At 46.5% G+C, this 24,250-nt stretch overlaps 10 protein-coding genes across 10 annotated transcripts; 5 read left to right on the top strand and 5 right to left on the bottom strand.

Moving 5' to 3' along the window:
* Positions 1–365: 365 nt before the first annotated feature.
* On the bottom strand, positions 366–833 carry I302_102978 (uncharacterized protein; the record flags this gene model as incomplete). Its single annotated transcript, XM_019188347.1, has 2 exons — positions 366–508; positions 617–833. 2 exons carry the CDS (start codon positions 831–833, stop codon positions 366–368), a joined length of 360 nt encoding a protein of 119 aa, XP_019051225.1.
* Positions 834–1,545: 712 nt separating this feature from the next.
* I302_102977 (uncharacterized protein) lies at positions 1,546–2,351 on the bottom strand (the record flags this gene model as incomplete). Its single annotated transcript, XM_019188346.1, has 2 exons — positions 1,546–1,812; positions 2,103–2,351. The coding sequence occupies 2 exons, from the start codon at positions 2,349–2,351 to the stop codon at positions 1,546–1,548; spliced, it is 516 nt and encodes a 171-aa protein (XP_019051224.1).
* Positions 2,352–3,179: 828 nt separating this feature from the next.
* I302_102976 (uncharacterized protein) lies at positions 3,180–6,207 on the top strand (the record flags this gene model as incomplete). Its single annotated transcript, XM_019188345.1, has 14 exons — positions 3,180–3,515; positions 3,621–3,674; positions 3,754–3,798; positions 3,868–3,931; positions 4,058–4,192; positions 4,289–4,433; positions 4,509–4,664; positions 4,723–4,894; positions 4,970–5,090; positions 5,149–5,517; positions 5,605–5,678; positions 5,735–5,914; positions 5,976–6,104; positions 6,178–6,207. The coding sequence occupies 14 exons, from the start codon at positions 3,180–3,182 to the stop codon at positions 6,205–6,207; spliced, it is 2,010 nt and encodes a 669-aa protein (XP_019051223.1).
* A 385-nt stretch (positions 6,208–6,592) lies between these two features.
* Positions 6,593–8,604, bottom strand: I302_102975 (uncharacterized protein; the record flags this gene model as incomplete). Its single annotated transcript, XM_019188344.1, has 3 exons — positions 6,593–6,604; positions 6,697–7,558; positions 7,667–8,604. The coding sequence occupies 3 exons, from the start codon at positions 8,602–8,604 to the stop codon at positions 6,593–6,595; spliced, it is 1,812 nt and encodes a 603-aa protein (XP_019051222.1).
* Positions 8,605–9,593: 989 nt separating this feature from the next.
* Positions 9,594–10,485, top strand: I302_102974 (uncharacterized protein; the record flags this gene model as incomplete). Its single annotated transcript, XM_065869593.1, has 4 exons — positions 9,594–9,744; positions 9,824–10,062; positions 10,115–10,175; positions 10,220–10,485. The coding sequence occupies 4 exons, from the start codon at positions 9,594–9,596 to the stop codon at positions 10,483–10,485; spliced, it is 717 nt and encodes a 238-aa protein (XP_065725665.1).
* Positions 10,486–12,533: 2,048 nt separating this feature from the next.
* I302_102973 (uncharacterized protein) lies at positions 12,534–13,379 on the top strand (the record flags this gene model as incomplete). The annotated part of the gene is made up of 1 exon (XM_019188342.1): positions 12,534–13,379. One exon carries the CDS (start codon positions 12,534–12,536, stop codon positions 13,377–13,379), a length of 846 nt encoding a protein of 281 aa, XP_019051220.1.
* A 66-nt stretch (positions 13,380–13,445) lies between these two features.
* On the bottom strand, positions 13,446–17,444 carry I302_102972 (uncharacterized protein; the record flags this gene model as incomplete). The annotated part of the gene is made up of 13 exons (XM_019188341.1): positions 13,446–13,502; positions 13,605–13,934; positions 14,003–14,203; positions 14,277–14,349; positions 14,416–14,431; positions 14,498–14,825; positions 14,921–15,189; positions 15,253–15,435; positions 15,500–16,760; positions 16,826–16,926; positions 16,993–17,139; positions 17,199–17,278; positions 17,341–17,444. 13 exons carry the CDS (start codon positions 17,442–17,444, stop codon positions 13,446–13,448), a joined length of 3,150 nt encoding a protein of 1,049 aa, XP_019051219.1.
* A 474-nt stretch (positions 17,445–17,918) lies between these two features.
* Positions 17,919–20,375, top strand: I302_102971 (methylenetetrahydrofolate reductase; the record flags this gene model as incomplete). Its single annotated transcript, XM_019188340.1, has 6 exons — positions 17,919–18,209; positions 18,285–18,609; positions 18,711–19,381; positions 19,531–19,914; positions 20,020–20,139; positions 20,211–20,375. The coding sequence occupies 6 exons, from the start codon at positions 17,919–17,921 to the stop codon at positions 20,373–20,375; spliced, it is 1,956 nt and encodes a 651-aa protein (XP_019051218.1).
* Positions 20,376–20,728: 353 nt separating this feature from the next.
* Positions 20,729–21,633, bottom strand: I302_102970 (uncharacterized protein; the record flags this gene model as incomplete). The annotated part of the gene is made up of 4 exons (XM_019188339.1): positions 20,729–20,853; positions 20,958–21,069; positions 21,240–21,405; positions 21,527–21,633. 4 exons carry the CDS (start codon positions 21,631–21,633, stop codon positions 20,729–20,731), a joined length of 510 nt encoding a protein of 169 aa, XP_019051217.1.
* Positions 21,634–21,927: 294 nt separating this feature from the next.
* I302_102969 (diphthamide biosynthesis protein 1) lies at positions 21,928–24,064 on the top strand (the record flags this gene model as incomplete). The annotated part of the gene is made up of 7 exons (XM_019188338.1): positions 21,928–22,114; positions 22,180–22,315; positions 22,389–22,441; positions 22,509–22,577; positions 22,650–23,190; positions 23,345–23,588; positions 23,723–24,064. 7 exons carry the CDS (start codon positions 21,928–21,930, stop codon positions 24,062–24,064), a joined length of 1,572 nt encoding a protein of 523 aa, XP_019051216.1.
* Between the last annotated feature and the right edge of the window lie 186 nt (positions 24,065–24,250).

Genomic DNA, 24,250 nt, shown 5'->3' with positions numbered 1-24,250 from the left:
TAGCACCACTTTCATCATACATACTCCTGGTGTAGGCATAGTAATTGCAGAACGAGTGACACAACAGTACATGTCACCACAAGCCTATCAACAACTTGGACCACCCCGTTCCTTCAAACTGGCTGCCGCTGCCTCAATAATGCGGAGATCTCGCCGAAGCGAAACGCTTCTTTGAGCTGCGCAATTCGGTAAAGCATCCCCTGGGATCGCGAGATGGGGTCAAGCTCTGCACTGAAGCTACCCGATGCTCGACGAGCGCAATGACTTACCTAATTGCTTGTCCTTCTTTTTTTCTATCTTTCTAATGATTTTAGTCACCCGAAGATCTCTCTTTCAAAAAGCAGCGATTTTCCAAAGAGCAGGTGTCAGAATCCTTCTCCATAAAGCGGTGTGAAGAGTGTCTTACGACTTACCGTCCTACCTAAAGATTTCCGTTCAGATTCATATGAGTCCAGAGTTTTTTCTCTCTTGGCGAGCAGGTCTGTGTATGTATCCCGAACGGTAGGTTCTGATTGTCATTGGACATAGAAGATCAGTCAAGGGACAATTGCAAACCGATCTCTCTTCGCGACAAGACTCAGGTAGTGTGGGTGAGGTCAAGGTACCGGTAACTCACTTGCGGTATTGGTCTGCGTACTTGCAGCAGCAGCCGGTTGAGAACTAGTTCGGGTCTGGTCGGACTGATGACCGACACTATCGATATCGACCGAATAAAGCTGGGGATTCCTCCCACTCAGGAACTCCTCCTCATTGAAGACAAAATGGTCTTCGAAATGTTCGGACTCATTCGTACCCTTCTCTTCACTCATCTCGATACGTGAGCTATCACTCATGTTGAATGAACTAATTGGATGGTTTGTTTTCTGTTGTATATTTGTCCTATTTGTGATATTCCTGGAAGAGGGGTGAGGGTGACCGGTCCTACTCATCTTCTGCTTTTATACGATGAAGACCGCTTGTATTCTGCTTCCTAGGTAAGGGGGTGCTTCGAAACTTCTCAAAAGATTTCAGCGAGGCGGTACCGAAGCAAGTTGCCCTTCCATTTCAAACAATGGTCTGCGATTTACAAGTTTCATAACCTTTGTCACCTCACAGGAGAAAGGATTTGTGAGGGGTTCGCACATCATCGCTCATACAAGCTAACCCGTGAATCCATGCCCGGGCCCATTGCAGCTGACATTAGACGATATACATCGCTTAGAAAGCAGCCACAAAGCCTGATCTCTCTTGCCACTCTTTCGCCCTTCAGAAAAAGTCCCTACATTTTGTCTTCCGATTAGTCGTTTGGAGGCAATCATACGAGGACTCGCTTTAGAGCTTCCGCTCTGTGTTTCAGTCTCCCAAGACATGGCTTGTAATTTACCTTCTGGCGAAGTGCTAGTCCTGTGTTCACAACCTATAACAAGCATCATGATGGTTTTCATCAAATTACAAGGATACTACGTGTCTCATTCTGATCATCCACCTGTAGATACTTCTATGAACAGCAAACTGTGTGGACATTCCTGAAAGTATCAAATCCTCTCTTCAAAGTATCATACCGATTTAGGCAAAATGGGTGTGGGAACTCGGCAATGTAGATGTGGAGTGTGCCAGCTCGTTGTAAGCCCTCATGATCGTAGTGGTATCCTTTCTCAGCCCTACGCATCGTTGTTGCACGGCATGTACGCTGGGTTCATCTAGGCACACGTGAGACCAATTACAAAGTTTGCCTTGAGCCTCGACATTGACTTGTACTGTTTGCGAGACTTGGCCCTTACCAGTTGATCTCGGAATCTTTGTGATGATGGTCAAAACGTCCTTATCGACTTGCTAAGACTCTCCCTAAGCTTATGATGACCGCAACCGATTGTCGACTCACCGTTTGTCCCGTAGATTTACAGAGATCATAATATGATTGTAGCGCATCTCTCTTCATTGTGAGCAGGTACTCGCAGACCAAAAAAGGGTCCCAAGTCTTTGGGGTATCGTACAGCTTTGAATGAAGACTGAGTTGATCGTATCGACCCTCAGAGACTGCTTGATCGGAAGATGATCAGACGTCATATGTCTTCCCCCCCCCCCCCCCCCCTCCTAGACACTCATGATTTCGAATGACTCACCAGGGCCAGGTCCATTGATAAGTCTATGGCGAAGATGCCTCGGTCTGGCTTCGCGCTCTTCGAATCGACATTGTTCGTACCACTTGATAAATCGGCTTTGGTTGTACCGTGCTCTGATATTGCCTGACTCTCTAAATCACCTATACAAAAGTCAGACCACTGGAACAATTCTTCAAGGCTGTACGTTTGATCTTGATTTTGACCTTGGCCTTCAGTGGTGTTGGTAGTATTCTCCGAAGCTTCAACCATATTGTTATGCTGTATGTAATCTTTCGCATTTGATCTCGCAAATGAGCGTTGGACAATCGCCTGATGGGGTGCATTATCTATCCAGACACAGTGTATCATCCGGAAGGTCTTGCTGATGCGCAACAGAAGTACTGGTATTGCGGACCTTTAATGGAACTATCAAACTCACTCAAAGGATGAAGGAAACATCCAGTGGTGCAAAATCCCGGCTGCTGCTTCTTCCAAAGGTTGTCATCGTCATCGGACTTTGACACTCGGAGTCTGAGATTGTCAGAAATTGTCGTACGGTTGACAACAATTGTGCACGGGAAGACCAAGAGTCGGATACTGTGTTGCAACACACTACCTTCGATGCATGGACCTCAAAACCTCGCCAGGCGCTTGGTCGGTTCACGATCTCTGAGGTGTATTCCATCCACCTGTGAGGTAGGTAGATCGTCCAACCAGAAGCTTTGCAGATTGTTCAAGGGGCCAGTGAGTGTAAGATGGTCAGATACGTGAACATAAGTCATCTGCAGCTTCATAAGATCGGAGGAAGGGGAGAATACTACAATTTTATGGCCACACTAAGTACGAGTGTTGGGTATGTCACCGATCGCAGCGCACGGACCCTTTTTGAGTGAGGAGCACCGCACATGAGATACACATCACATGTCATCCATATAAAAATAATGTTTATCGTGAAATCTCCAGATCTTGGATTTTTTGACATTACATCTCATCTCATCTCATCTATTCATCTATTCACCTTCCTCAACCCAAGAACCTCAAGGCATAGGGAATACCATGGAATACAGACAATTGTAGAACAGTCAATCACTGTACAAGATGACATCCACACATCACCGGCGTCCATCGACGTCCAGCCATCATCACAATCTACCACCCTTATCACCTTCGATATCCCGGCCCCGACCCATCCCACCTTCCAATCCACCTGAACCTCCTCTCACACTTTTACACTCGACCACATCACCCATCACACCCTATCGCTCCACCTCTCGCGCTCCGCTAGACGTCGAAGATGAAAAGAGTAGGAAAAAGAGAAAATGGTGGAAGGTCAAAGTTGGTAATGGGATGTATAATGATATAAGGAATAGAATACCTTGGTATATAAGCGATTGGACGGATGCTTGGAATTATAGAGTGATACCTTCGACATGGGTGAGCTGGGATTCAGCCCTCATAATTGATACGATACATACGCCTCACGACCAGCAGTATAATCGATGATCTGCTGGAAGCAAGCTGACCGAAATCATCCTTCAGTTCATCTTCTTCGCAAATGTCTTACCTGGCTTAGCATTCTCTCTAGATCTCATAGTACGTCTTTTCTTACTCTTCAGCTAAAACGCTCTTCGATGTGGTGAGCCCCCCAGCTGATACCTTGCCGGTCTGATAGGAAACTACAGGTCAATATGGTGTGCAGGAAGTTCTGCTATCTTCGGTCAGTATGCCTTGCATCGTCTCGAACGTAGATGTTCAACTTATACGATCACCTTACTTCTGTGAATAGTTCATGGCTGCTTTTGTAGCTTCTTTTTTAGGTGGTCAACCATTGTTGATATCAGGAGTGACTGGTAAGTGATCACTTTAAATCAGCCCATTTCTGTCGATTTAACTTGATCCACTGCTGCCTCACACCTTGACATTGATTGGTGCTTTACATACAACGACGAGACCCATACTCAATCACCTTTGCTTAGGTCCTATAACCGTCTTTAACAAGACCATCTACGATATATTCGAGAACAAGGCAAATGGACCTGACTATTTACACTTCATCGGATGGACCTATCTTTGGGCAGCAATATTCCACTGGATAGCAGCTGTCATGAATGGTGTGTCTTTTCTGTCTAACCATTTTACAGAGATTCTTCTGCCGGTCATGCGCTCTGCGCTATGGTCAGAGCTAATTATTTATCCTCTTTGCTTAGCTGTGCAAGGTTTGAAATACGTCACCAGGTTCTCTTGCGATACATTCGGCTTCTACGTTGCCGCCGTGTATGTCCAGTATGGTATACAAGTAGTCACGAGGCAATTCGGACAGACTTCCACACCAAGCGCTTTCTTGGGTATCATGTGAGTGAATGCTAGATAGGGTTGAACCGCAAGGGTTCAGGACAATTGATTAATGATGCTGTTTGTTTGACCCAGTCTCGCAATTCTTACACTGGTCCTGCCTCACTATTTCAACGCAGTAGCCAAATCAGGCTACATCAACAAGCATTTCAGGCGGTTCTGTGCGGATTATGGTATGCCAATCACGATTATTGCCATGACCGGTCTGGCATATTGGGGCAGGTTTGACCAGTGCGCATCTACTTTTTCTCGCTAAATTATCAAATGTAGCTAAGTTCTTCGTTCGTAGATACGTATTGGAAAGCGGCATGACCCTGCCAACCACGCCCACTTCCTTCCAACCTGCGAGTGACCGACCTTGGCTGGTCCGGTTCTGGCAACTCGAGGGCAAATGGGTGGGAACGGCATTACCTTTTGGATTAGTGTTGTTTATCTTATTTTACTTTGATGCGAACGTCTCTGTGAGTCATAGTCATACTTATCGGTAAACTTCCATGATCCAGGTCGTACAAGCTGACAAATCTTGTATATGACAGTCATTGATAGCTCAAGGGTCGGAATACCCTTTAAGAAAGCCACCAGGATTTCACTGGGACTTCTTCTTACTGGGTATAACCACCTTCATTGCCGGTCTACTTGGTATACCAGCTCCGAATGGTTAGCTTTCGCTATTCTGTACTCTGAAAATGATGGGTAGCTGATCTGTGCTGGACAGGTTTGATCCCTCAAGCTCCTTTACATACCGCTTCGTTGGTAGTCATGGGATACGAGGATGATTCAAACAATTCCTCTACCACTGCTGTCTCTCCTACACCCGAGAGAACTTCCCTGGAAGCAAGGGATAGGGAACGGGATATACAGCTGGGAGAGATGGAAAATGGCCATGGGAACAGTTCAAACAAGGCCGGGCAGGATGGATTGACCAGGAGAATGAGTAGTGGCACGGGTCAGATAAGGCGTAGACGTAATTCCAGTAATGGCGAAGAGGTCTTCACGAGTAAGGAGAAGAAGGACGACGATAGACGGGAAGTACCTGTTGCGGTGGTTGAGCAGAGGGTATCGAACTTGGCTCAAGGGTGTTTATGTAAGTGATTTGACCATTCCTCATGTGCTGGTATCAAGCAACATGATTGATAAGTGAAGGGAGAAGCTAACTAATGCCGCGTTGTAGGTCTTATCCTCATGACTAAACCATTCGAACATGTCTTAGGGCTTATACCGAAAGGTGTATTGGCAGGACTATTCGTAAGTCTTCCGCTTATCATGCGGAATATCTTGAACTGATAGTCTGTTTAAATCAGTGGTACATGGGATCCGACGCGTTGTTGTCCTCAGGCGTGACAGCCAAGATCCTATACCTTATCAGAGATAGACGAGCTACGAGTCCCTCGGAGCCCTTACATAACGTCAGGAAAAGTAGGATATTGTGGTTCACCATAATTGAGTTGATAGGCTTCGGAGCTACCTTCGCGATCACACAGGTGAGTCTATTTTCGATCATGTGAATCTTACGTAGCAGTTGTCGCTAATGCGTTGCCATAGACTATCGCAGCGATCGGATTCCCAATTATAATCATGCTTCTTGTACCTCTTCGAATACTGCTTGTACCTCGCCTTGGATTTAGTGAAGAAGAATTGGCGATCTTAGATGGAGCAGTGGCAAGTCCATTCGTGAGTGGTGATCTTCATATCAACCATATGTCGCGTACCATTAACTGACGTTGATATCTTGTAATTGACGTAGACAATGGAATCGGTAGGAGGATCTATATAGAGTGTATCAATTGTATCATTCGTATCATCTATAATAATAGAATATCGTGCTACAGTCTTTATAATGATTCATGCAAGTACCGCTGCAACGAAACGACACAAAGTTTGATGGCGGCATGAATCATCCTATTAAGGCATGCAATCTCAACGATGTCCGCTCACCGAAGTCATGATATAGTGTATCCACCTCTGATGAATTCCTGCCTTTTTAGGATACGTGCAAGTTGATCTACGCAGCGTAGTCAAGAATATAGAAATTGCATCCCAAGATATATAATCATGCAAAGTTCGTTACGAAGCGCTTTCTGTTTTACTGTACGTACGGTATGTATATCCCCATAGAGTCTTTTTCTGTAGTCGCTCATCTATGTACATGTTCATTCCCTCTAAATTCCGACCTGCGAAATGATTCCATCACAATTAGCATTTCCACTGCTTTACAGGTCAGAAAAGAGCCAAAGGACACAGCGAGGGGTACCAAACAACTCACCTCATTCTGCAATAGGAACCCAACTCTCCTCTGCGACTTGGGTGCAGTCCTACCTCCCGTCGTCCTCATCTCCTGACAAACGAACGAATCGGGTGGACCAGCCCAATCTTCCAACACGTAATTACCCGAATCGTGTGCCGGATCGTCTCCGTGCGGACCTCCGAAAAGATCCAACGCCAATTGAGTATGCGAGACACCACCGTACGTGGTGATACATCGTGGGTTGACCAGGATTCTGGCCGGGGTGAAAGCCGAATTGGGAATGAGGAAAGCGGATGCAGGTAGTTCTTGGGGTTTAAGCGGTTCGGGTGCGGGGTTGGCTGCGTCCTCCGCCATGGCATCTACGTCGGTACCTGAATCTTCATCTTCCTTTCCTCCTTCAGCTCTTTCTTCCACTTTTGGTTCATCCCTCTTTTGCATCTGAATAGCAGACTCAGCTTCTAATCCCAGATCTCTTTGCACGCCATCGAAATGTTCTGATAGATCTCGCTTGTGCGCTCCAGTCAACTTCTGGTGTCCCTTCTTTCCACCCTTCAACCCTCCTCTGGCAGCGTCCGTCCATAGATCTCGGCAGAACCACATCTGCGTGGAATCCATACATGGCATTTCAGGGTCCCAGTTGGGTTGTTCTTGCGTGGTTGACAAGTTGTGGGATAAGGGAGATGCTCGGTAGTGGATATCGCGGTAGTATGATTGTTCTGGATCGACGACGTGGGTGCCGGATTCGCAACAGTACACTTGGAATGGGAGGTGGTGGGTGAATCGTTCGGTACCTGATTTGTCTCGTGGTGGACCTGCTTCGGGTTTGGAGTTGGACTTGGCTTGTCGGAAAAGATTTCCTTCAATATCCCGCGTTCTCCATCTGAACAATAGGAAGATGTATTAGTATTCGCCCCCTATTTATCGCATAGAAGTTGCAGCGATAACCTAAGGGCAAGGTGATATGAAGCATTGGACCAGGCAAACTCACCGATCAGAGAAGATGAAGAATCCATTATGTTCCGCCCAGTCCATTCCACAAACCATAGCAGCATTATTCGCCTCACTGACTCTCAAACTTTCTAGTACATCATTGGGACAAGTGAAACCTTTCAACCATACCACTCTGTGGAATTTGATTGATCGTCTATGCCATAGTTCATGCAATGGTTCCAAAGCGAGATTTCTAGCTTCGGCCTCTTCTAATGGGTAGTACGTAGCAGCTGGGTCGACCGTCATGGGCGGGACTCTTCTGATCCTGAACGCTATTCCCAGAATAGTCATGACGGATTCACATAAATCTGCCAAGGTAGGGGTCGAGTCGGTGGAAGCTTGATCCAACATCGATACAAATATATTCCTTGTTCCCAACCTTCTAGCAAGTTGCACGATGATAGCCAACTGATCTACCAAGAAATGGTCCGCTGAGTGAATGACGATGGCGATATAGTACAGGTGATCCTTCGCGGCCAAATCCTCGTAGTGATCATCTCTACTATTCTGACCGAACGGTCTGACCAGTGTAGGACAGGCCGATGCTACCCATCCATTGAACTGTAGTAAATCGTCGATGACCGTTCTCATCACTTGGGTATCCAGGTGTGCGGTATCTTTCCCAGTGATGAATGGTTTCTGGAACCTGGTCCAGAAATCTAACAGACCTTCTGAAACTTCTTGATCGAACATGTCGGGTCGATCATCTCGCCCTTGTCTTGATTGTAAGAAAGGATATTTCGATACGTCCAGGTATTTATCATTCATCAATACCCTCTCGAAGACACCGTGCGATTGGATCTCCTCCGAAGGCGATGAGGACGAGAAGAATAATGCTCGAACAACCAGGATGGCGAAGAATGCTAGAGCGGCACGAATTGCTAGTCGCTGGGTGTGAGGGGTGAAGGTGATGGAGGGTGTGGATGAAGGGGACATGCTGGGCGAATTGCTCGTTGGAGATAAGGGACGTCGTCGACGAGATTCACCGGTCCCCAGATTGGGGAAGATGGGCGAGGCTGGAAAAGGACTGCCTGTCAGCTGGATCTAAGTGGTTATAAGGGTGATTGGACGAATGCGAGTTATACTGATGGGAAGCTGGAGCATTGAAGGACGAAAAAACGCAGAGATATATATAGCGATTGCGAATACTTCAGAATCCAGGAGAGATCACCACGTACAGGAAATTTTGTCAGCTGCTCACGAGCTACTCACTGTAGCTCGATCACACAGGTTCTCTAGATGCGTGTTGAAGGGAAGGGGAAGATCCGTCCGCCTTGGGTGGTGAAAAGGGTTTGAGAGAATATGGGTGAACTGGGTGCCAGACGGTCGGACGAGAAGTGAGAGGGAACTATCGAGCGCTGCTCTTGGACCAGACAAGGTACCGTCTGTACGAGTCGTTATCTGTTATCTTTTTGATGAAGTTAGGTATAGTGTATGGTCTGTCATAGATAGCTATGTGAGGATATGAGGATATGAGGATGTGAGGATGTGAGGAATAATCCGCGTCTGATAGCAGATAGAGTGAGTGCAAGCGCGTCTCATGCCATGCCTTGCCGAGCGGTCTATTTCCGATCGTGGCACCCACCATCCCCCAATGTGGCACAAGAAATATCCAAAGGGCACCCAGCAGCGTCCCTTGTGAAAGCTGAAGCAAGGGGAATCTGGACCACCTTTCAGCTTCCCCTTGCTTCTGACAGCTCAGCCTGCACGTCACAGGAGGATATAAGGAGTGCTATACGCTACTGATGACATATCAAGTGCCGCCCTCCCATCGACAACTGGTATCGATTCTCTCTCGTTTCTTTTTCTTTTTTTCACTTGTATTCCAATCATCCTCCCTTGCACGCCAGTATCGTCATCTCATACTTATAGCTTCACGGCTCATATCAAGACACCAAAAGACCCCGGCGCCCAAATTTCTCAGCATGGATTCAGCTGATCACCCCACAGCATACTATAATCATGAGTCTGGCTACAACGATGACTTCGACCCACAAGCCTTCCGCGACGTTCGAGCTGTCCGTGGAAATAGCGTTGCGGAACCCAGCAACCCTACTGGTTTCAGTCATATTACGTGTGAGTTCCACGCATGATGAACTCGAGTATGGAAAACGATCCCACAACGCTTCAACAGCTGACCCAATGTGATATCCAGACCGTCCGGCTGCAGCGGTGAATCCCTATGGCAGTTCTACGATGAACGCAAACAACACTCTCCAAGTTCCTGATGCTTGTTATGATTACGATAGCGGCCCTGGGATGTCTGGAGAGGACCTAACACAATACCTCGATAGTTTACCTACATTTGAGCTCACTCCTAGCGACGGAGCCTGTGATATGCCCTGCGAGCCTGCCGGTCATGACGGTGCACTCGAAATTACATTCGCAAGTCAAGTGAGTACGGATTCTCTACCAAACATGACATGTGACTCTGAAATCATCCCAGTTCGATCATGTGTCGAAACCTCTCGATGCGGAAAAGTCGAAAGAGGTAAAAAGGGACCGAGGTGAGTAGGAGACTTTTAGCGAAAGTAACTGATCTACTTAACAGGGATGGCGGCACAAAGAAAGCATCGGGAGCGCAGAGATCGGTATACGTCCGGTCTAGAAGCCATTGCTAATACTCTCCATGGTAAGGTGTTGGAGCTGATCAGTCGAATGGAATATCTCGAAGGCACCATCGACTCGCTCGGGGGTTATTATGAGCCGTGGGACACAAGACCAGATGTTTCATCAATAGAAGAAGCGTTTGAGCAATTGAAGGAAGAGAAACCAAAAAAACACAGAAGCAAGTCAACCTTACGATCAAGACGATAAGTATCGCTAAGGGATGATTGATATGAGCGCGTCTCATGCAACCTTACAGCTCCTTTGTAATGTTTGTGTTGGTGTTTCCCTCACGCTCCTTGCTTCCGGTTTATTCATGGCGAGTGCGTTAAAGCCACACCTCTCGGCATGATACAAAACTCTATTCAGATATAGGCATCTCGAAGACCTTTCTCAAAGCGATGTATACCATCTTTTTTCTTGTGCTCTCGCTACTGCCTTGGCTGTATGACCGTCGCTTTTCGAGTTCTGTGGGTGGGGGAGTTCTTCGACCTCATAGCGTAACTGAACATCTGTACAGAGTCTTTGGTGTATAGCTCGAGATCCACGCAGCAAGACAACAGGGACAGGGGCCATTGATCGCAATGTTAACTTAGGCCTCAGGACTTAGTGATGAACATGTGTATGTGCATGCCGCCCAAGGATATCATAGACGGACAAGCCATGCAATCACCGCTAAATGCAGTAGTCTGATCTGTCAGATTGTAGGTGTCGGACCTTGAACTGCCCATACATGGACCCCGAAGCCCCTTTAGATCATCGACAAAGGATACCAGTGTTAGATCCCTGAAAGCAGGCAGTCTGGAAGAGTCGACGTCCTTTCTTGTTTGCAGAGCTTTAAAGCTCAGCCATATAAAACTGTCTGAGATTGAAAGCGGACAGGCTGCTTCATCCCTCTAGGATATCATCGTTCACATTCGATATCCACACATTTGACTCCTAGCCATCTCATTCAGCTTTCGTAACCCACCATTGTTCCGCTATCAAGCGTTCACGCACCCGCATTATGCAGACTCTGTATCCTTCGACAAATAAATATCCAGATCCCAATATCTCATTCTCTTGCAACTCCAAAGATACCACGAAAGCCAGCCCACAGACGACATACAGCAATTATACCCATGAAGCTAAGGCAGAATTCGTTTCTCTCTCGCAACTCGACCTTAGGAATGGTACTGAATGGACGAGTCCTTATCCACCGGTTCACCGTCCAGACCCATCACCATGCGCCTCCATTATCGCTTCTTCCATACCCATTGACCCAAACTTTCTCAATCTCTCTGTGGGCGAGGATCCTGAATCAGTCAATTCAGGCCAGACTGAAGTATCTGCCTCACCAGTTTCTCTCGAGAGTGGATCCCGCCGACGTCGGGGCCGTCCCTTGGTAATTTCGACTCTATCTAATCAGCGGTATGCTTCTCACCTGTTGATGTCGATTCGTTTCATGTATAGAAGCCACCGCTTGCAGATGCAAAACAGGCGAAGAAACGATTCCAAAGTGGGTTCTAAGGATCCCGACCTTCTTTTCTCACACCGCTATCGTGCAGCGCGACACCTGAGTGGGATGCTAATCTCGGTGAGTGGGTCTGTCTATCTGGTAGACAAGCAGCATGCTACGGCATACCGAGAACGCTTGATGAACATGAAAAGTGAACATGGACTGCAACAGGGGGAAATCGCGAGTCTGAAGAATCAACTCCAACACCAGACAAACGAACTATTAAGTGTACAAAGCGAGAATGACATTTTGAGAAGTATCTTGCGGGACCATGGTATCCCATATCCTGGTTCTGATACCTACAATACCTGAATAATTACAAATGCCGATACCATGCATCACTACACCATATATGACAAGATTCCCAGACTCATCCTGTTTCGCTCCCTGTAGATTGTGATGTATTGCTGCGTGCCAATAATATGCAGATCGAGCATCATGGAGAGCCATAGTCTGTCACCTACATAAAACCGTGGCAGTAGAAAGAACCAAATCAAATTTCCTCGATCACGTCAGTCGATCATCATCTATCCGTCCTTTCATAGAATGTATTTCCACAAGTCAAGATAAATACCATCCCACAGTACCATTGTAAGTTATTACATCATCTTACCCCACCGAAGCAAATTATTTTCGTGATCTTTTGGTTCGGGAACGCTCCTACTGTAATGGCTCAAATTACCTCTCCTTCTTTTCAATCCTGATATCTCCTTTGGATAATGCCTCTACACTTGTACGATACTCTGAACAACGCATACACATGTCAAGCCCTCGCACCGCTCACATCGTTGATCTCGCTTTTCGTCCACTGCCTCCGCCCGACGATGATACCCAGTTTATAAACCCGTCATTACTCATGAATTCCTCCACGAATGAGGATGCATTTGCACAGATGTCACACTTTGAGCCTCTTCCGACCGAGACAACAGCTGATGCCGAACATATGGTGCCACAAGTAGATAAACGGTTAGAACAGACGGGTCTGGGAAGCAGTGCGAGTGTGACCCAACCTGCAAAGATTCGGCCAGTCTCCCTATCCCCCAGAGTCCGACGACTCCTAAGCAAAACAGAAAGCGCCATCAACACCTCAATTGATGGTATCAACAACATCATGGAGAATGACAGATATTCCCCAGAGGAAATCACTGATTTCCCTACATTGCAGGGAACAGCCTTTGAAAGTTATCGCCATCATTCAACTTTCACAAATCGACTCATAAACCCAGCTCGACCTGGATCAAGTGATCTGAATACCGAGCTCAGAGATCTGCAAGACACCTTGATCTCCCTTGTAGGATTATCCAACGATATTACCCGTCAGTTGCGCGCCAATGCACCGAGCATTACGGGTCACTGGTGGAAATGCGATGGTCTCCACAAGATCAGCAAGGAAGCGATAAGTGCGTTCAGATCTTCAAAGTATCTAGCAAAGGAGCTAGGGCTTGTCGGAAAGTCCTGCGTCACATGCCAGAATCATAGGATAGCATGCGAGCCTTATGAGAAGAGTGCGATTGTCGTTTGTGCGAATTGTAAAGCCAAACAGATAGGTTGTACTTTCAATAGTGAGGCTGGGACGCAGGTCAAGGTCCGAGATGCATCATGGTGATTTACATACAACATTGATTTAGTGATGAGATGGTGTAAGTGTATGTGTCTATTGTCGATGACTGATCTAATTGGTGTCTAAAAACGTTTGGGTGCCGAACAGGGTCTTAGCAGCGGCTACGATCTACAGCACCAATTCCCATGTCAGCTATGCAAACCTATTGAGCGAATCTACCATGTTCGTGATGGCAATGTTATGAATGATTGTAACACAGCTCGAACTCACCTCTTCAAGGATATTACAAACCTCCCCTAGCGCCTCATTCTCCGCCATAGCATACAGAATAGCCATCTCAGCCTGATAGTCCACCTGACCCTCCCCTTGAGCACTGGAAGATCGGTTCATATTAATTGGCGAAGGTGAATGACTCCTATTCCTACCTCTTATATCTTCTCCAAATGTATTCCTGAACGCCCTGATATCTCGCGCATGTTGATCTGTAACTTCCATTAATTCTGATAATGGTGATCTGGGTGTGGGGAGGAATTGGGGGAGAGGTGATCGGGAGTGGAAGGAATGTGCGCATGCCCAGAGGTTGATCAGGATTGTGGAGATCTACAATGGCGAAGTGATGTCAGCATCACAGCTCGGGAAGAATTCTGGAAGGACAAACGAGGACTCACTAATTCCCTACGTATAGGTAAGACATCCAGCACGGTAGCTTTCCTAGGTACACTGAACCTCAATAACCTGATTTCCACCAGAGTCTCTAGCAACCTTTCGATGGCATCGATGATCTCAGAATACAATTTGACCGGTCGGGGCAATAGGGAGATCTCTTGTTTCTGGATGGAGATGAGTGTTCGTGACAGTGCAAATTCGCGCTGACAAAGCCACGCAATCAGCTGTGTTCAACTGACGAAAGTCCTCGGACAAATGAAGGCTGGGTACACTCACTTTTATCTTCGCTTCCAAGTCGTCGTATTGCTTATCGTCAATCCGATACACTAGTGATGATCGGACAAGATCCCTATACGAACCGTAAAAAATCAGCTGCATTCTCTTAGCCATCGGACTGCCTATAACACCTACTCACCTGCTCATCCTCAGATCTATTCATCACCAGTACTTTACATTCAGCATGACTCTCAAAAGCGAGCATAAACCGAGATACTCACAAAACTCTGTAATCCTTTCCATAGTCCCTCCAACAGCTCTGAAATACTGCACTCTCGCATGAACGGGCCATACAAAACTTCCGAACAAAACCGCAGCGAAGGTACCAATGATAATATCCGTAAATCTGTACCAAGCCAAAGTGAAATACGATTGTCCGTGCGACTCGTTCAAATAGGTTATGAAGAGCAACGGCGGGAGCGTGATGCCTGTTGATACACCCAGACCTGGTGTAGAGGTGTTGAAAAGGATATGCCATGAGATGGGGATCGTACATGCTGTTGCCAATACTACAAGGGCATATGGGTTTTCATGGGCTATGATGGCGCACTATGCAGTAGAATGTTATTTAGCTTTGAAACATCTCACAATCGTATTTGATGGCGCAGGTATTATTAGGATAGCACAGACGACAAATGACTCACAACATATCCCATCACAGCTCCGATGAAGCAGCCCAGGCCTCTCAGAAACCCAACCTTGAGTATCGCACCGGTAGTATCCTCCAACACGAACATATACGAGACCACCATCCATCCTCCTCGGGAGGTATCATACCATTTTCTTCCAGCATGATCGGCAGGTAAGAAAGCAGGGAGGGAGAGAAGCGATATCCCTAAGGCCATTTTGAGGGAAAATAAGACATGTCGAGAGTGTTTGAGCTGATGGAAGAGTCGAGATAACATGATTCGTGCTGCTCAAGTAGGTTAATCATCTGAAGCACAGCAATCTCAGTGGACGAAATGGTTTCACCCACCTTTAACGACTCCGTGTTGATCCCATCCTCTTCTCCAGAACCTACTAAAACTATCTCTCATATCCCCATGCTCCTGTACTAGCGAGCGTCTCTGATATAACGTAGCAGTGACGAAATCCATGTCTTGATATTCCTTCGTTACGTCATTAGGTTGTTCTTCCTCCATCACCAGGTCGGTCTCATCTAAACATCATATCACATTAGCGAAGGTGTAACACGGGAATCTATATATGTGATTGTCACGTACTAGGTGGTTGTCCATCTTGAGCATTCTCATCCTCCTCATCTTTATCATGTCTCATCCACCCAAGCCTGAAAATCGCCATCCAGCTGAATGGAGTGATCTCCCCGGCACTCATCTCAATGACCGTGTTCGTGATTCCATGGACATCCCTCGCGAGATCTAGCAGAGCAGTCATGTAGAAAGCTAATCTGAATCTGTCCTTGTTCTTCAGGAGATTCGTCACATCCGGTGACTCCGAGAATGATACGTGCGGTTGTGACTGATTTGCGGTTAATGGCAATTCCGAGGAAGTCGATTGAGTCTGTCGGAGATCATCCACTACCACATCTTGATTTAGTCCTTTCTCTGATCCGCTAAGTAAGGTTCCTAGTGCCCTTTGCACTTCCGTTAAGACGTCTTCCAGATTTACTCTAGCATCGAACAGCTCTTCCCTTGTCTTTGCAGTCTCACTCTTGTTGGATCCAGGCCAATGGAATTTCTCTGCTAAGGTGAGATTGACCAGTTGAAGCGCTTCTACGATTGCTTGTACAAGATGTTGACTTGCATCTTTTAGGTCCGGTTTAGTATCCAATGGGATACTCTTGTGGGACTCTGAAGGTCTGCCAAAGTTACTGGTCAAATGTCTGAGTTTGTGTCTGGGCCAAGTATTTTCGGTTGACGCTTCTCGTTCGGAAGAGAGTGACGCTCGAGATCGATGTCGACTGAGGCTTATCGATCGGCGATGTTTCGGTGTACCAACCACACTATTTGGTCTGGAAGGAGGGAATGACTTCTGAAGGGCAGCTTGTATACGTTCTCCTGGTGCGTGACTGGTCTGACCAAGTAAAGGGTTTCTCTGGAGTTTCTGTAATGCCTTGATGACTGATAATAAGGAAGTTGATTGTCTTTCTAGTAGCCTACTATCCCTTATATACGAGGTACTGGATATATGCAAATTTGCTACGATACCTTTGAGTTGCTTAGCGAGTTTGTCTTGACTGGGTAGTTCCGCAGTTTCAGCTTCTCCCTCGAGTGACTTGCCAGGTCCTACATTAGCTCCGGAATGACGAAGATGGTGCTTGTGCTGAGTGAGGGGATGATCCACATCCAGTAAGTTCGATATCGATAACGGGAGTAATGAGTTTATGGTCTTCACTGCGTTGTCGATCTGCACACCGATTTGATTGTGAGATTGATGTGGTGCGAGTAACAGAGTGGGTAGCAGGGCGAATATAGCGGAGAAGATCACTACGTAGAATTGTTGGAGGAAATGGGCGGGTGTCAGCTGATATGACACGACATATCAGCTCGTCTAACCGGATTATCGTAGACAGGGATGGCGAAGCTTACATGTGTTATGGATTGTTGACTGGTCAGCATGAAGATAGGGAAGAAGATTGCGATTTTAGAGAAAGCGTTCAACCGGCGAGAAACGCTTCGGATGAATCCGACTGAGCAGCCAGAATTACGTATCAGTCTGCTTCCAGCTTCAACGAATTTCGTTCCGACGAGCTTACCTATCAAAGCCAATAACGCCAAGCTCAAACCAAGTATAGCTCTACTCTGTGAAGAATCTGCACCGTATTTCCTCCCGCACCAAGCGGCCAAAGCTAGCGTTCCTGTAGACCACACCACGCCGAGCACACCGCCTATCGTTCCGAGAACTAGGAAGATACACATCAAATCAGCTAGTACAGTCGTAATCATTGATGATCCAGCTTACCTGTCGCTTCTAGCTGTACACTGATCCGGCCTCTAGGGAAGAAGAATATTAGATTCGAGGTGTACACAAGGAAAGCCCATCTATGACATTCGTAGCAACGGTCAGCTCTCGTACTCAATGAATTCTTAAGAAATAGACTTACTGCCCGGCTATCTTTGACCAAGGCCTTATGACCACAAATACGAAACTCAGAAAGGCACAAAGAGTGGGTATAGCCAACAGACGTAGCCTGTGTAGCCAGTCCATTGTTGCTTTGAATTATACTAGATTATGTTGAGCCTGTATCGATCTTTCCGTGGCAGTCGTATCTCGCATTTCTACTGTTCTATCCTTCTAATTCTCTGGTATACACATCTCTCCCTCCCTCGACGAGCATTACAAGTGTCTGTACAGATGGTTTTGAAGAAAAGACAAGAGTGAAATTCAACTTTTATCCTCGACACCCCGTTCATCGTTTATTTACCTTTTAGGCTTGAATAGCTACGAAATTGAGCAATGTCACGTGATCACGTTTTTGATCGCCGTCGGAAAGCGGAATCAAATGCCATGCAGTATGGTATGGCGTCTTTAAAGTAGGCTGAAAGCAGAGAGAGTGTTTCTACTCGAAAAGACAATTGATGGAATGTCCAATTTCTATCTCTCCATATCTCATCTCGCAGGCTTCTAACATCGTCTATATTCTCATCATAGACAGCATCATTGGTATAATCTCATAACAAGATGCCAAAGCTCAACTCCCTCTTGGCCGGGCGAATAGCTCCCTTCCACACATTCGAGTTCTTCCCACCCCGGACAGAAGCGGGTCTAGTGAACTTACTCGATCGTATCCAACGATTGGCTTCCGCCCCTCTCCCCTCGCCCTTGGCCGTATCAGTAACATGGGGTGCAGGAGGATCCACAGCGGACAAATCATTGGAATTGGCCGAACATATTACGAAATTGGGATTGGAAGTGATATTGCATTTGACATGTACGAATATGCCCAAGGACAAGGTCGATCAGGCTTTGGAGGTGGGTCATGCCACTACTCCCGTGGACTGTATTTCATTGTGTATGCTGATTGAGTGAATGGTTGTGGTATCATAGAAATGCAAATCCCTCAATATCCGTAATATCCTAGCTCTCCGAGGAGACGCTCCCCGTTCCGAAGAATACGCTACCGAACCCAACCCTCAACCAGATTACTTCCAACATGCCGATGATCTCGTCCGATACATCAGGAACAATTACGACGATTTCTTCTGCATCGGTGTAGCTGGGTATCCCACCCCACACCCTGATAGTGAATCGCCGGAATCTGATCTGGAATACTTGAAAGTCAAGTGTGATGCCGGTGCGGACTTTATCGTTACGCAGCTGTTCTATGATGTTCAGGGGTTCTTGGATTGGGTGAAGGTGTGTAGAGAGAAAGGTGAGTCCTGGATTTCCCTCATTGTTTTCATAGGCTTCTAATCTTTTCTTGCCTCACCACTGTATGTTTCATCGGATACTGACATGACTGCAACCCCAAAGGCATCACCCAACCAATCATCCCAGGAATCATGCCCATCCAGAACTTCTCCTCCTTCCGACGACTAGTGAACCTCACCAAATGTCCCGTACCCGAATCGATCTCTTCAGACCTCCTCCCAATCTCATCAGACGATTCGTCAGTCAAGAAGTACGGAGCAGAACTAGCTACCAAGATGGTCTCTCAAATCTTAGAATCTGGTTTGGTCCCCGGGATTCATTTCTGTACTTTGAATCTTGAGAAATCAGTGCGGACTATCTTGGAAAATCTCAATTGGACTTCTACCTCTTCTGCTAGCTTGGCAGTCAATGGTAATAGTAATATCGAGAGGTCGCCTATAATCAGACATAATAGATTGATAGAAGATGATCAACCCCTCACGAACGGGGCTATCGCGATCAATGGACATTCAACTTCGAACCAGAATAATCGTAGTCAGATTACAGGTCTATCAGTCAGTCCGAGCGAAGCTAGTCAGATCGCTCAATGGGGACTACAACATCACTCGTTACCGCCTGTTCCCAAAAAGGCAGCAATCCAGGGTGGGGCTCCGTCGAACAGCGGACAAGGCCAGGAGGACTCGTGGGATGAATATCCGAATGGTAGATTTACGGATGTTAGGTCGCCTGCTTATGGTGAGATTGATGGATGGGGAAGTGGATTGAAAATTACTGTGAGTGTTGTCATACTAGACGATTTATGATCCCTTGGCTGTCCATGTGTTGTGTTTGCCACTTCATCCATTCATTCATGGAAATCCTTGTCTTCCCCACTGGCTCTCCGATATAATCCGTGCTGATGTCTTCCATCATGCGATGTTAGGCCGCACAAGCCCTCAAAGAATGGGGTACACCCACAACCCTCCACGAGCTTTCATCATTCTTCACCTCCTACCTCAAATCATCCCCTCAAACACCAACCACACCCTTCTGCGACCTCCCCCTATCGCCCGAATCACTCACCATTTTACCTCATCTACTGGAATTGAATTCCGAAAAGATGAACTGCTGGACTGTGGGCTCACAGCCTGCAGTCGATGCTGTCAACTCGGAAGATCCAGTACATGGTTGGGGACCCAGAGGGGGGTATGTATTCCAGAAGTCGTTTGTGGAGTTCTTCGTGAAACCTGAGGAGGTTGGGAAGTTGAGAGAGAAGGTTGAAAAGAGGGGTGGGGGGAGGATCAGCTTCTATGCGGGCAATAAGAAGGTGAGTGCATCGATATTTACTGAAGTATATATATATATCACGGAAGGTGGCGGTGGTGGTCCTGAAGGTCAAGGGTCTATGCTGATACACTCACAACGCACATAGGGAGACTTCGAGACAAACACCGAAGAAGATTCAGTCAATGCCGTCACATGGGGTGTATTCCCTGGACAGGAGATCGTACAATCCACTATCATTGAGACTGAATCTTTCTTAGCTTGGAAGGTGGGCCTGTCTCATGGTACTCGTCCAGATCGTCATAAACAAGGCTAATGGGTATGTTATGCATTTTGCAGGAAGAAGCATTCGATATCTGGACAGAATGGTCCCTCCTCTACCCTCGACTCTCACCCGCTCGGAAATTGCTCGAAGGGATAGCGAGCGAATGGTGGTTGGTCAGTCTGATTCATCATGATTACAAGGATAAAGAGGGTCTTTGGAGGTTCTTGCTTGAGCAGTGATCGAATATCAAAGGGACGAAAATGGGGGATTGTTGAAAAGAAACAGGAAAGGGAGGATGGAATAGCCCAGAACAAAACATCTTGTAAGCATTTATACTATACAATCCAACTTGTATCGCCAATTTATATCCAGCATTTGTATCAGTATCTAAGTAGTTCATATGAATGCACAAACCAACCCGATCCAACTCGGTTGATACCAATCTAAATTATCTGTTCACGTTGCCAGATTTAGAGTGCCAGCATATATCGTTTTGCTTCAATTCAGAGTAACACTTAAGCCGAGAGGACAATCGTCTGAGCGGATTCGTTGATTTGCTACTATTACATACAATTACATCTATAGACCCCATCTACTCCTCATCGCTCTCTTCATTCCCATCATCGTCCCTCTCATGCTCCTGCGCGTTCATACTAGCCAACAAATCCACTTCGACCTCTCCCTTCTGGTTCTTCTTCATCGACTGGAGGCGTTGTCCTATTGATGTAATACACGTGAGCTGCAGCTACATGGTCCATTCACTTGATGATTCTTCAAAAAGTGGTCGAACTCATTATTGATAGAAGGAGTGATACACTCACGGAATATAGTCGCTATAGCTTCGTTGGTCTTCCTGTCCAATTTGGACATTCGGTTGGTCATATCTCGTTTTAGGTCCCAGTTGGCCCTTTTGGGCTGGATGTTGAATAGGTCCTATGTGCATCATCTCGATCAGTCAATCTATTCGTCCTCTTTCATGTCTCTTTGTAGACACTATCATTTGGCCCATGTGACAAGCAGGGAAGTATTTCGTCTCCCGTATTTCGTTTACATATACACTCTCACTGAATGTCTTGTCCAATACAGCCTGAAATATCACTCACCAGCTCCTCCTTCCTCTTCTCCTCATCCTCCTTGATGATCTGTTCCGCCAACCCTTCCACATTCTTCTCCACGGTATCATCATTATCATTCTCCTCGTCCTTCCCCCTCTTACGCAGGGTACGAGTCTCGGGATCGTAATTTCGCTGCTTGAATGCAAAGTGGGATCTGCAGGTCATGGCAAGCAGAAACTATTCAGTATATATAGAAGCACTACTGTCACCCGTATGACTCTGATGCATGGCTTGACTTTGAGTTACCATGGCAAGCAGGAGAAAGGTCGACTTACGATTCTCCATTCCCATTCCCGTTCAGGTCTTTCCCCTCCTTCCTCCGCCTTAGGGCTATGAGACGCTCTTTCCTTGCTGCTGTGTTGGCTGCCAGGTTGTTCTCCATTTTGCGTTCTTTTTGATGTGTTTGTGATTGCTTGATGATGTAAGAAATGCAAGAGGATATTGATGATCTCTGACGAAGCATGAAGTGTACGTTTCTATCTAGCTTTGGTATATCCGACCAATGTATGATATCCATGCAACGACCGTGGGAAAGTTTGAAAGGCCTTTGCCACCTGAAAAGTTGAAAGGTTGAAAATACCAGTCAAGAGGATGTTCAATGAATACCCATACGATACATCGCAAAAGCCTTAACTCGTCATCCTTCAAGGACAAAGCAAGAAGAAATCGACCAAAGATGGACGCAGTAGAAGGAATCGAGAAACCCACAAATCCCAAACCACCTACCAAAACCCGAAAGAGGTTCGTGGGAAGTTCGAAGGCCTCTTCTTCCTCTTCGTCGGGCAGAACACCAATTAGGAGAGTCGCGAATCAGATACCGGATGATATATTGAATGATCCTCAGTTGAACGAGGCTATAGCTGGTCAGTTACAAATACTCCTACCTATCTTTAGGGTGAAGCTGATATTATTGATGTCCCTATCAAAGGCCTGCCGGGGAACTACAATTTCGAAATTCACAAGACGATTCATCATATTCGACGAGATAATGTGAAATCTGTGGCTTTGCAGATGCCAGAGGGATTGATGATGTATGGGTGTGCTATTGCTGATATCATTGAGACGTGGGTTCAGCTTTTACCTTTAGCTGTTTCAATCGAGCTAGATGGTTCAAAGCTGATATCGGTGTGTTGATAGGTTCACTGGCGCTTTACCTATGTTACTGGCTGATGTGACTTATGGAGCATGCTGTGGGTCTCCCTCTCTCGGCCTCAAAGTGGTTTGCATAAGCTGATGATATCTCGTGCCGATAATCAGGTATAGACGATTATACAGCCAAAGAGATGGGTGCAGAGATGATAGTCCATTACGGGCATTCATGCCTAAGTAAGTTGGACTACAAATCATCTTTTTCATAACACTTAACTGACGTACCGACTTTTCTGATGGTTTGGATAGTACCCGTGTCCCAAACAACCCTCAAAACACTATACATCTTCGTCGAAATATCCATCGACACCCCCCACCTATCCCTATCCGTCCGACGCAATTTCCCTTCTTCCCGCGAAGCATTCCATCGATTGATCCTAGGTGCAGGCTCTGCCCAACCAGGCTCGAAAGTTCCAATAACTCTAGAAAAATCAGACAAAGTCGCTCAGAATAACTCTTCCTCCTCGAATACTCACGCTCAGGTAGAGGAAGGTGAAAAGCAGGAAGAAGAGATACCTACCCGATTGGCCCTGGTGTCCACTATCCAATTTATAGCTTCCATCCAATCCCTTCGTGACGACTTGGAAAAGTCCATGCCGCCTTTACAGGATCAGGCGGATGATGTGACAGAGAAAGAGAAAGCAGATGGGCCATTAAGCAAAGTCCAGAAGGGGGAGATAGGCGTATGGAGAGGGAAGTATGATATTACCATACCGCAGGTTAAACCGTTATCGCCTGGTGAGATTTTGGGATGTACTGCACCGAAATTGGGCGAAGTGGATGGGTTGATGTGAGTTATCCCTCTGGTCATTTTGTAGAATGGCATCGTGTTAAACATTATCATTAATCATCTTATCTATCTCCGTTACATCAAATTTCTTTGTGCAATGCCACTTTCGCACCAATCGAGATTCATGTCAGTGCTAACGATTATCACCTCGTAGATACGTAGGAGACGGTCGATTCCACCTCGAATCCATAATGATAGCGAATCCCACCGTCCCTGCATTCCGATACGATCCGTACTCCAAGAAATTCACCAGGGAGACATACGAACATACCGAGATGCGGGGGATAAGGGGAGAAGCTGTCAAGGAAGCTAGAAAGGGTTTAGTGGAGAAGGGGAGTGGGAGTTGGGCAGTGTTGTTGGGTACGTTGGGTAGACAGGGGAGTCTTGCCGTTTTGAAGGTGAGTTGAAAGGTCTTTGTAATCATGGCGATGTCCCATCAACATCAACAACAAGTAAAGGCTTCTTCAAGTGGCCATATACAGCAAGCCAAGATATCATACTTGTAAGTCAAAGCTAATATTCCGTGGCATAGTCGGTCACATCAACCCTCCCACCCAATTCCATCCCCCCTCTCTTAATCCTCCTATCCGAGCTTTCCCCACTTAAACTTTCCTTATTCAGCAACGAAGAGATATCAACGTTCATCCAAACCTCCTGCCCGAGACTATCCATCGACTGGGGGTATGCCTTCTCCCGCCCGCTCCTGAGCCCATACGAAGCGAGCGTAGCCTCTGGCAGAATAAAAGGATGGGGTGGTCTGGCTTTGACAAGTACTGATAAGAAGGAGGAAAGGGGGGAGGGGGATTATCCGATGGATTTTTATGCGGATGCGAGTTCGGGGCCTTGGACGCCTAGACATAAGGTCAAGGCTTAGGCGTTATAATAGTCATTGTTCGTGCTTTGTAAGATAGGAAATGCATTATGTATGATATGTACAGGCTATATTAGCTGTGTATCAAGATATCCATCTTCTGCCGCAGTGAGATTTAGGTGTATGCAGTGCGGATGCAGAAAAGTAAGTTACCAAGCAGTACTTGGGTTCTTACATCTATAGCATCCA

Source organism: Kwoniella bestiolae, chromosome 1 (genome assembly GCF_000512585.2).
Source record: "Kwoniella bestiolae CBS 10118 chromosome 1, complete sequence".
NCBI lineage: Eukaryota > Fungi > Basidiomycota > Tremellomycetes > Tremellales > Cryptococcaceae > Kwoniella > Kwoniella bestiolae.
The sequence above is the reverse complement of the archived record's forward strand: the minus strand, read 5'-3'. Positions and strand labels throughout refer to the sequence as shown.